The sequence below is a fragment of the Rhinopithecus roxellana genome, chromosome 11 (genome assembly GCF_007565055.1).
Source record: "Rhinopithecus roxellana isolate Shanxi Qingling chromosome 11, ASM756505v1, whole genome shotgun sequence".
NCBI lineage: Eukaryota > Metazoa > Chordata > Mammalia > Primates > Cercopithecidae > Rhinopithecus > Rhinopithecus roxellana.
The window spans coordinates 111,914,867-111,927,075 of NC_044559.1; the positions used below are offsets into that span (position 1 = coordinate 111,914,867).

A 12,209-nucleotide genomic window follows, 5' to 3' on the forward strand; every position below is an offset into this window, starting at 1 on the left:
CATTGTAAGGTAGTGCCTCCCTTCCAAATTCCAAAGGTCTCTCCTGCCTATTCTGAGGATTATGGGATCATCTTTCCCTTCTGCTTGGTAGACAGCCTAAGACAACGACTTGGCTTTTCTGTCTTGGCCCAGTGCTTGATCTTGACCCACAACATGGACTGCACATCCACAGGACTAAAGCACAGAAGTGCAGACGGCAACCAGTCAGTGTCGACCTTCTTCAAGGCTCGGCCACCAGCAGGGCAGCAGCTCTTCAGAGCCCTTCCCAGAACACAAGGCGCACATGTGAACCAGCAGCTGCCAGGGCCTTGCAGGGCAGCAACGCAGGATGACGAGGTCAATGTCCTGGAGCCTCCAGGAAGCCAGAGAGCTACAGAAGTAGACGCTTACAAACACGCAGCCAAGCCAAAGGACGCATGTTAACAAACTAAACTCACAGGAATTGATGGATGAGTCACCTGTCATTCTAGAGGGAAGGTAATCCTTCACCTTGGGAGACAGATGAATTTCTAGAATCATAATTTTTTCATGTACATAAAAAAAAAAAAAAAAAAATCACCAAGAACCCAAAACTCACTCCTAAATAAAGTTTACAGCCTAGGACCAGTTTTTCTTGTTCACTTGCCTCTTAATTACCAGCAGCACTTGACACAGATCAGTATGTTCGGATTCAATTAAGTCTGGGATAAAGTCTGAGCATTTATATTTTTGAAAAGCACCACAGATGATTCTGATGCTTACGAAGACCACTAAATAGATTGGGCTTCTCTTTCATGGAATGCCTCTAGTTAAAGCTAACTGTATAAGTAACAGGAATCGAATCTCTACCAAGTGTGAGTACTGCTTTATCAATGGGCTCTAATTATCTCATCTGGACTTTGTTTTCCTTTTATCTCCACCAAGGCTATTTCCCTCTTCACTCTCCCTCTCATCTGAGGATGATCGAAGATCTCTGAGCCCGAGGTGGGTTTGTACTGCACATTACTTTACAGAATGCCTTGCACATCGTATAGCATTTGCTCATGAGAGTTTCCATTAACTCCGGGGCAATGTACCAGTGCTCCAAACACAAAACACAGGCCAAGATTCCCTGAGGAAGCAACATGGGTGTACCTACCCCCTCCATCCTCTCCAAATGAGAATGGCATGGAGTTATAAACATTATTAAATTTTATTAACAAAACTTTGTACACTTTAATACATGTGGAATTTTACATCTAAGTAAAATAACAACACATTCAAAATTTACCATTTATACAAACTGTTACAGAATAACAACCAGTGGGTTAAATAAGTAAAATAAACCACACTGATTTTTTAAATTATCTACAAAATACTTGACTTTAAAATTCCCCTGAACATATAAAAATAAATTAATTTTACTTTTCAATTAAATCTACCGATTAGAAATATTACAAATCAAAATATCAATGTTATCTTATGAATTTTTCACAATACAAAACAGATTCACAAAACTTTATTTACAGAAATGAGGTAAGAACTGTGCAATGTTTAACCAAGAGACATATTGCAGAATTAACATGTTCTTCCAGCTAAGTACACAGTGGAGGTCTAATTACAGCTGGGTCTTTTCCACTAATAATTCACACACCGAAGAACAGTTTGGTGATTACATCCCCCGTGGTGGATCACTCCGCGATACCGTCACATCAAAAGCGTGGCTCCCCAAAGTGGAAGGGCTGTCATACAGGTTTCACCTGTTTTCAGGAACTCTAGTGGTGAGCTTTTGTTTTAATGGTCAGTAATGGGAAGTGGTTAAAATAAAACAACTCTCTATTCTTACCAAATCCACTCCTTTTCTTGTGACTCATTAGTGGATAAATACCCAGGTAATAGTTTTGCCTGAGCTATCTACAGTGGCACAGAAAGTTCTGAATAAAGGCGGAAGCATGGGAAGGCTGCAGGTGTGAAGGGATGATCCTGCTGCTCGGAGGACTGACTGTCCCACCCTGCTGTCTAGAGCCCTTGCAGCACAATGGAGGCACTTGATCAAGGGCAAACCCCACCAGCACTTTCCAGAGTGGCCCCTTTCTGAAAGAAGTATTTCGCTTTGAATTGATCTGGTTCCCCCAGCAGCCTCAGAACTCAGTTAACTCAAGGTTTCTTTAAAATATGAGTAGCTCTTAACACTAAAGAAAGCAATTCTCAAAAGAAAATTACCTTTAGCAGATGCAGACATTACCATCCTAACTTGATTACCAAAACTGGCTAAATCCCATTAGAAAGGAAATATTTTTTAACAAAGATTGCCAAGTCCCAGGTGATGCGCTATATATTTGTAATATTGAATCAATGGAACTCCAGGAGAAATTAGTTCCTTGGAATTTGACTTAGAGCAAACATACTATAACCCAAACAAAAGAGCATATTTCAACTTGTACAATAAAATCAAGTAGTTTGTAAATGGAACAAGTATTTTAGTTTTGCTATTCGTATCTCCAATTTATAAACCTAGTTGTGTACCAACTATATTCTCGAGTTGATAAACATATTGCGTGTAAATTATGTCACTTTAAAAACGTATTAAATTTTCTTTCCATGTTCAAAAAATTGGGGTAAGGGGTAGGGGCATGGGAATTCCATTTCAGTGCAACAAAGCAACAAGAAAACTAATCAAAGCCTTACAAGAATGTCCTTGCGGCAATTAATCCTTTGTTGTGCATTAAGTTTCTTGTTGCGTTTCTTCATAGCTGTAGTAAAAGGACTGCAAAGGCAGCCAGATGAAGTGCTAGAACAGCAGGACAGGCAATTTCTAGATGTTTCTCAGGTGTCAACTTTTCTCTTGAGTTACAGGCCCGGTTTTATCACTAAGTCTCTGCAGTTAAACAAAAGAGCAGACGCGTTAGCTAAATCAACTTTTGATAATATCCTCCCAATTTGAAACTGAGATAAAATGTGGTATAGAAAGTTATTCCCTTTTTTCTTTTAAGTTGGCAAGCCTACTTGCAACATAATATATAGACATGAATTTACTAGTAAATACTTCAAAAACATTAAATTCAACAGTATAAAAAGACCAAAGAGGTGGGCCCATCTGAGGGACAGAACTTCTAAAGAATGAATGCAGAATTCATCTTCCAAAATCAACTTTTCCACAAAAGTAACATGGTACTGTAGAGAACAAAATTTTTATGGGCTAAGAAAGTCATGGGCTGTGATTCCACATTTGCTATTTGTCCTTGGGCTTTCTTTGCATTTCCTTTTACTAATCTATAAAAAATGGAGTTACAGCCTCTTATTACTGTAAAGACTGAAATCACAGATGTCACGGTATCTAGCAAGGACCCCTGGCACATAGCAGGGTACTGAGCAAACAGCACCTCCCAGCACTGTGTTCCTCTATTAGCTCATTAAATTACTGTGATTTCCCATTAAATACATTTCATATTGTATAACCTAGGAAAAGTTTGTAATTAGTGCATTTCTTAACACAAGAAAAAAATTGTGAAACACAAGGGGAAAAAATGCTACCAAAGAACTCAATACAGAATCACTGAAAATTGCCCATGTCAGCAGAACACTGGAGAGGTAAACGCCGTGTGTGATGACAGGAAGTTGGCGAGACAAGAGGGCAAACAGAAAGCACTGAAGAGTTCATGAAAAACAATCCTCTATTTTGAATAATTCTCATTACTAAGTACAAACTAAAGTTTCTGAAGACTAAAAGCACAGTAAACAAAAATTTTCAAAGTAACGGGAAACAGCAAACACTGCAACTTTGAACACTCATTTGCCAAGTCTCCCACCTCAGTCTCTCCCTTCTTCCTTTTCCTGATGTCCAGTCTCCATTCTACATCCCCATAGCCTTCCTCTAACAGGGTTCTGCCCTGAACTGGAATTTAGGGGAAACATTTATATTCCAGTAAAGTAGATCTAATTGAAGGGGAGAATTAATAGAAAGAAACGGCCTTAAAATGGGTTCTCCTGTATGTGTAGAATACTGTTCCTGCATCCATTTTTAATTTAACTTTCACATTGAAAGGGTAAGATGCCATCACTTACATGAAAATAACTAAAAATTTGAATTCCATTACAGATGTGACTGATTTACTTTCTCTAAAGTAATCTGGTAGAGTAATTGGATTGTGTGCCCTAAAATGTATGTATGAATCTTGGTAATAAATATACTTAATCAGTAAAAAGCACTTTAGAGTAAAATAAAAATATTTTCAAGTTACACAGACTGGTTCTATAACTAAACAAAGCTTCTCAGAAAGCACCAACCATTGTCTTTTGATTTGATTGTCCCATATGACTTGCTAACTAAAATATACTGTCATCTTGAAAATTGCTGAATTATAAAACAGCCTTAAAACCTAATGTGCAAATTCAAACTGATACACTTAGGGGATGTATAAATTGGCTTAGATCCTTTGCCTATAATATCCATCTGCTAAAAGCAACAGGTTTTAAGAAGAAATGATCAGGGGAACAAAATTAGGCTGGAAAACGATCATCTCTGATTATTCAATACAGTTCTTGTTTCATTAGATGTAGTAAGGAAAACATACTTACTGCTACTTTCTGACTTGCATTATCTCCATGGATTGTGAGAAATGGGTTGGCGGTAGCTGTGTGAAGTGGGGGTGCCTGTGTACCTGCAAGAAGGTTGTTGATGGGTATTTGTGTTGGTCCAGAGATCTGCAGCTGCTGAAGTTCAGGCTGGTGGTGCTGCTGGTGGTGATGTTGCATTAACTGATACAAAAAAGCTTGATGTTGTTCCTTAGGGAAAAACGTGAGAGAAAATGAGTTCCCAAGCACAGAATTCAGCAGTCAGATGAATCTGCCTTATGTTTTCTTTCCTTTAATATTAGATAGTTGCTAAGAAAGAAAACAAATATCTACGAAAATATGCTGCACTAGATAATAACTATCTGCTATAAAATGTCAATATCTTCAGTGAACAGCTTATTTTTAAAACAGGACACACATAGGAGACTTCTATTAGGTTATCCGTGATGATCAATGAGGGAATGCAGCAGCTTAGAGAAATCCAGGTGGACATTTGAATGCATCATGCGTGGTCAAACCTTTTCCAAACTTAAAACAACTTTAAAGTTCCCATTCCTGCCTGTCATTAGGGTGCTTTCTTGACGCAGTTACAGACCACTCTTTACAGCAAGCATATACTCCATGCAGCATATATTTATAGATTTCCTGAGCGCTTACTAGGTGCCAGGCACTGCTTTTGGTGCTTGAAACACATTGAGCAGGGAAAGGCAAATAAATGAAAACGTTAGAATGTGATTACTGCTCTGCGTCAAGGGAAACAGAATTGTGTATGAGAAAGTCTGGAGGGAGTAGGGTTTAATGGTCAGGTTGTAATTTTAAGCAGATTAGCCAGGGTAGTTTTCATTGCGAAGTTAACATCTGGATGAAGATTTGGAGATGAGGGAATTAGCTGAGCGGATATGGGGGGTGGGTGGGGATTTCCAGGCAGTGCCAAGGGCCTCCAGAGGGGCAGGTCCAGCAGGATCCAGTAGCAGCAAGGACCTGGGGAGGGTGGAAGGAGCCAGGAGGAAGTGAGAAGAACGCAGAGCTTGCAGTGGCAAGGTATGGCCAGCTCGGCTTGTATTCATAGTAAAATAGGAAGGTTTTGAGAAGTGGAAGAGTCTAATTTCAGGATGGAGTCAATGTGGGGTGTCAGAGTGAGGATGGAGCTGCCATCAGCTGAGGTGAGGAAAACGATGGGTGGGGCAGGGCTGTGCAGGAAGATCAGCTGTTCGGTTTTGGACACGTCATGTTTGAAATGTCTTTTAAGATATGCCAGTGGAGACCCCACATGGTGGCTCACGCCTATAATCCCAGCACTTTAGGAGGCCGAGGCAGGTGGATCACGAGGTCAGGAGATCAAGACCATCCTGGCTAACATGGTGAAACCCCGTCTCTACTAAAAATACAAAAAAATTAAGCCGGGCGCCTGTAGTCCCAGCTACTCAGGAGGCTGAGGCAGGAGAATGGCGTGAACCCAGGAGGCGGAGCTTGCAGTGAGCCGAGATCGCACCACTGCACTCCAGCCTGGGCAACAGAGCGAGACTCCATCTCAAAAAAAAAAAAAAACAAAAAACCAGTGGAGCTACTGAATGAGCAGCTGGATTACAGGAGCTTGAAGCTCCACAGAGAGGTCTGGCTGGAGATGTAAATCAGCACAGAGATGCTATTTAAGGACAGTGACAGGAGATCACTGAATCCCACCTTGGGCACTCTCAAGAGGCTGAAGAGGAGGACCAGGAAAGGATGCTAAAGAGGAATGACCAGTTAGGTAGGAAGACACCAAGATGATGTGGTATCCTGGAAGCTGAGGGGAAGAAATGTTTCAAGGAGGAGGAAAAGTGATCAACTCTGTCAAATGCTGTTGCCAGGTCACGTAAGATGAAGAATGAGAACTGACCACTGGATTTAGCACCATGCAGGTCATCTGGGGGAAGCAGGGTCAAGCAAAAGTGTCGGGCGGAAGCTGTGCGGAGGCTTCCAACAAATTCTCACCTACATCGTTTGATCCCTGTAAATGAACAAACTTTAGCCCACAACATTGGCGGATGAAGGAAAAAGTACAGTCCTTTAGTCCTCATGGTCTCCAAGCAATAATTTGTGCTGAAAATTCCTTAACCATGTTCTGGAAATGAGACATCTACACGTGCTATTATTAGAGTAAAATCTTGATTAATAGGAAGACACCCAAACAAATGGAGTTTTAGTACTTATATTAAGATGAGGCAATAGATAAGAAAAACAAGATCCCAATCTTAGTGTCAGCATTTAAGTTTTTTTTTTTTTCTGTTTTTGAGACAGAGTCTCGTTCTAGTCGTCCAGGCTGGAGTGCGGTGGTGTGATCTCGGCTCAATGCAACCTCTAGCTCCCGGGTTCAAGCAATTCTCCTGCCTCAGCCTCCCGAGTAGCTGAGATTATAGGGACACGCCACCATACCCAGCTAATTTTTGTATTTTTAGTAGAGACGGGGTTTCACCATGTTGGTCAGGCTGGTCTCAAACTCCTGACCTTGTGATCTGCCCGCCTCGGTCTCCCAAAGTGCTGGGATTACATGCATGAGCCACCGTGCCCGGCCAGCATTTAAGAATTTATATACACTTATATGCAGTGTGCCTTTAACACCACTCTTAAAAACAGACTGAAAATCATTCTCCAAGCAGCCCAACTACATGAAGAGTGCTAGGGAAATGGGTCTAGAGGAAGCCCCATGACTGTCCACAGGGCCAGGCCTGCCCTGCCCTGCACCTGAGCCACAACCCCACTTGGGTGTCGGTCCATACTTCCTCCCCTTCTCCAAGTTCTCTATTTCCCATCTCCCCTGTCTCTAACAGTTACCCATCTCCCTCCCTTTACTTCTAAGAAAATCAGAAGCATTGAAAGTGGGATTGCTTCGACCCTCCACATAAAACCCACCTCCAGTTCTGCCTGCCCTGCTGGTGCAGTGAAATACTGTTCTCATCTCCTCCTCTGCTAGCACCTTTCTTCTCTCCTATGCCAGAAATGTCCCATCAGCATACACACATGCTGTCATATTCAAAAGGAGTCGAAACTGCCCGTGGTACTACCACATCCGCCTCCTCCTTCCCCTTCCTCTGCTTTCCAAAGTGACATGTCTTAAGGTGCCCATATGCTATCTTTACTTCCTCTCCCTCCCATTTTTTTTTGAACCATTTAATGGGGTTTTTACTTTTATCACACCCAAACTGTAAAAAGTCTCTAGACAACCGGCCGGGCGCGGTGGCTCAAGCCTGTAATCCCAGCACTTTGGGAGGCCGAGACGGGCGGATCACGAGGTCAGGAGATCGAGACCATCCTGGCTAACATGGTGAAACCCCGTCTCTACTAAAAATACAAAAAACTAGCCGGGCGAGGTGGCGGGCGCCTGTAGTCCCAGCTACTCGGGAGGCTGAGGCAGGAGAATGGCGTAAACCCGGGAGGCGGAGCTTGCAGTGAGCTGAGATCTGGCCACTGCACTCCAGTCCGGGCGACAGAGCGAGACTCCGCCTCAAAAAAAAAAAAAAAAAAAGTCTCTAGACAACCTTTAAGAAAGAGTCCCTGCCGTCCACAGCAGCCTCAACCTCCTGGGCTCCAGTGATCCTCCCACCTCAGCCTCCCAGTTAACTGGTATCACAGGCATGCACCACCACTCACGGTTGGTCAATTCTTTCTTACCCTACCACAGAAGCATTTTACACAATTGACTCCTCCCTTTCTGGAAACATTTCCTTCACCTGGCCCCTAAGATGCCAGTGTCCTTGTCTAGGCTCACTGGCCACTGTTTCTCAATAGCCTTTCTTTACTGGCTTATTCTTTTCTAGGGTGTCCAGGACTCAGTCTTCATGCTCTAGGAGTCTGCATCAAATCTCACGGCTCTCATCACCTGTGCAGCACTAACCCCAGATTTCTATCTCTAACTGCATCTTTGCCTGGGACTCCAGACACCTACTATGCAACTGTCTTATCTCCATTTGATTTGCACATCTAAAGGGATTTTAAGCTTAGTGTGTCCATGACACCTATTTTTCTCTCCAAAACTGGTTGGGTTCTGTTCTTCCACATCTCAGTAAAAGTCACTATCCAACCATTCAGAATTCTTCTCTTGTATGTCCAGCAAACAAGTCTTGTTGGTTCTATCTTCAAAACATCTGGGCTAGGCACGGTGGCTCACACCTGTAATTCCAGCACTCTGGAAGGCTAAGGGCAGATCACTTGAGGTCATGAGTTCAAGACCAGCCTGGGCAACATGGTGAAACCCTGTCTCTACAAAAAAAAAAAAAAAAAATTAGCCAGGCATGGTGGGACATGCCTGTAGTCTCAGCTACGTGGGAGGCTGAGGCAGGAGAATCACTTGAGCCCAGGAGATGGAGGTTGCAGGGAGCCCAGATTGTGCCACTGCACTCCAGCCTGGGCGACAAAGCAAAACTCCATCTCAAAAATATAACTATATATACCACAATTCTAGGCAGTTTTCAATACACAGCCCATACTATTTTAACACCTATGTCTCCTGCCTGGGTCATTCCCTCCCTGTTTCCACTTTTGCCTGTCTTCACTTCCCCACACCCTATAATACACAGACTGTTCTTCATATAGCAGCAAAACTAATCCTTCAAAATATAAATCATTATTTCATTATTCTGTTCAAAATCCTCCAATTCTTTTTTTTTTTTTTTTTTTGAGACGGAGTCTTGCTGTGTTGCCCAGGCTGGAGTGCAGTGGCGCAATCTCGGCTCACTGCAAGCTCCACCTCCCAGGTTCACGCCATTCTCCCGCCTCAGCCTCCGAGTAGCTGGGACTACAGGCGCCCACCACCACGCCCGGCTAGTTTTTTTGTGTATTTTTAGTAGAGACGGGGTTTCACCGTGTTCGCCAGGATGGTCTTGATCTCCTGACCTCGTGATCCACCCGCCTCGGCCTCCCAAAGTGCTGGGATTACAGGCTTGAGCCACCGCGCCCGGCCATCCCTCCAATTCTTAATCCTGAAAAAGATGGAGAATGAAATAAGATAAACAAAACTGAGATTATCAGTGCTGGGTGAGAGAATGAGGACTACACAGGTCTTCAGGGTGTTCTCCGCTCTACTTTTGGTACACTTGAAATTCTCCGTAATAGACTTTTTAAAAATCGCCAGTGGCTTTTCATCATATTCAAGATAAAGTCCAAATTTCTTGCAACAGCCAAGAAAGGTTGTATGCAATCATCTGAGACTCCCTGCTTGGCTCTGACCTCTCCCACCCTGACCACACTGCTGCTGCCTCCTCTTCCACACACAAGCACGCCCAGGCCTTTGAGAGCAGCTGCCCCTTTACCTCCAACATGCTTTCTCTCTGTGGCATACTTCCTGAGCTCTCATGTCGGTCTGTGCTCAAAAGTCACCCCTTGCAGAGGCAGGGCCATCCTATATAAAATGGTCCTTGGTTCCCTATGCTCTTCCCCCCTTATTCCACTTCCTTGTTCTTCTCAGCATTTATCAGAACCAAAAGCGTTCATCGTGTCCATCCATCTCTTGTATCAAAATGAAGCTCCGGGAAAACACACACCACATCTCATTTGGCACTGTGTTACCAGAGCCTATGGCAGCACCATGTCACGTGCCCTGTCGCTTTTAAGTTCAGGAGTGAATGTGACATCACTGCAGGTATCACAGCTTGTATACCACATGGCAAGAAAAACTTTTTGGATTATGCATTCAATAATGTTATTTAACAAAGGAGAAATCTATACCCACACTGAATATTACAGCTTAGAACACATGCTCCTAATAAAATATTATCAAAAGAAAGAACTTACTGGTGTGAGCTGTTGAGAATTTAACAACTGCTGAAACTGCTGTTGATGAATAAGTAATTGTCTTTGCTGGTCAGAAAGTAATCCTAGTCCTGAGGCACTGAAAAATGATTACAATTCTTACTTTTTACTACACACCTCTAACGCATTTTTAGAAGTTTAAAAAGAAAAGACAACTTTTCAATTTGATGTTTAATAACTTAAGTACAATTTTTAATCCAAACACTTTGAAAACAATTATGTACAAATTATGTGTGTGTGTGTATATATATATGTATGTATGTACAGCTAAACAAGAATTCACATTGTCAAGAAATGTTTTTATTATAAAACAGGCCCTAACTTATTTTATGGAATAGAAATTTACATGTGTTTCTAACAGGCATATGTAATAATTTATCTTTAATTATTCAAGGATAATTTAACTCACACTAAGTAAACACATATTTGAAACAAAGAATCCAAACATACTACTGATTTGACTTATCCTTTTCTAATGGTCCCAATGGTAAAACTAAACACCAGTGAAGAGAGCTAGAGGAAACAGCTTTCTAGTACCCACTGCAAATCCATTTAAAAGTATTTATTCCCCCAAAAGTATGTTTAATAACAACATAGCTTTAGTCCCCTAGTTTTGAACAAGCATTCAAATGCAGTTCCAGTACAGTGAAACCAGTGAGTCTCACTTCCTAGGAATTCAGATAAATAAATGACCTTTATCCGATACCAAAATCTTTGATTAAAACATTAAAAATATTACATACATTTTAAGAAACTAATATTCATGTTATCTCCACTATATTACCTTTCTTCAGAATTTATGATACAGGAATGCAATATACAAATAAGAAAAACTAGTATTTAAAAATAGACATCACAGATTAATTTTCAGCACAGAACATATTTAATGCTGTCACTAAAAGTGAAATTCATTTAAATCTTTCAAAAATAAATGTACTCTGTGTATAATATACTTAAAATTTTTGGCAGACTTATTAAGGTATATGTACAAAGGAACACATTGAAAGCCCCAATCTAAGGCATAGACAACACTGGTACTCTGTTAGTTACACTAAAAAACCCAAAACATACTTAAGTTTCTTACCTGTTAGTCAGTGTAGCTGGCATTGGATGTGTTGCATTAGGTGGTACAGTTGTGTGAGTGAGAGGGGTAGGGTTCTGGGACATTGTGACAGGAGTCTGCATAACCCCATTTAAAGCTCCTACAATGCCATTAATTGCCAGTTGGTTACCTGGCAAAGCTCCAATTATTCCACCCACTGCAGACACGGCAGGAATGGTGGAAGTTACAGGCTGCATTCCACTAGCTAGTGCCCCCACTGTCACACCATTGACCTGCTGAACTCCACTCACTCCTGAGCCTTGTTGAGCCGGACTCTGCCCAGCAGGAGGTGGGGTAGAAAGAGCTGATGAGCTGCTGGTGCTTTGTCCACTGGAGGTTAAGTCCTAGCATAAGAAAGAAGAGAAACTAAGTTTAAAGAACACAGCAAAACTGTTTAAAATAATTTAAAACCATTTGACATAATATACTATTATTTACAAGTAAATCACACAGATGAAAATAACCACACAAAAATTACCTGATTTAATACAGGAAGAGAATTATCAGGTAAAAAGCTGTTTCCTATATGAGGGCTCTTACTGCTGTTCAAGGAATCAGTAGTAGGAGCTAGAATAATAAAAGACAAAAAGAAACCTATTTACCCTATTAAATTACATTATGTATAAGATTAAAGGCTTATTTAAAAGCTTATGCTGAAGCCCGTATCAAAACCACTTAAATATCAAGTATTGCTCTTCCTGACTGACCTAAACAGGAAAAAAAATCTATATTGAATACCATCACTTTAAATCAATAATGAGATCATTAGACATTTAAGTAAATGTTA

At 41.5% G+C, this 12,209-nt stretch overlaps 1 protein-coding gene across 7 annotated transcripts in view; it reads right to left on the minus strand.

Annotated features, from left to right (window-relative positions):
* Window positions 1-1,152: 1,152 nt before the first annotated feature.
* MLLT10 (MLLT10 histone lysine methyltransferase DOT1L cofactor) overlaps window positions 1,153-12,209 on the minus strand; it is a 129,641-nt gene continuing 118,584 nt past the window's right edge. For 6 of the 7 annotated variants that reach the window (XM_030940583.1, XM_030940578.1, XM_030940580.1 and 3 more), the window contains 5 exons: window positions 11,901-11,989; window positions 11,405-11,766; window positions 10,303-10,399; window positions 4,537-4,743; window positions 1,153-2,836 (listed from right to left, as the gene is read on the minus strand). In XM_030940583.1, coding sequence (XP_030796443.1) covers window positions 2,792-2,836; window positions 4,537-4,743; window positions 10,303-10,399; window positions 11,405-11,766; window positions 11,901-11,989 — 800 coding nt within the window. In that variant the 3' untranslated portion in view covers window positions 1,153-2,791. The remainder of the gene's footprint in view (window positions 2,837-4,536; window positions 4,744-10,302; window positions 10,400-11,404; window positions 11,767-11,900; window positions 11,990-12,209) is intronic. The other variant, XM_030940582.1, reaches the window with a different exon arrangement.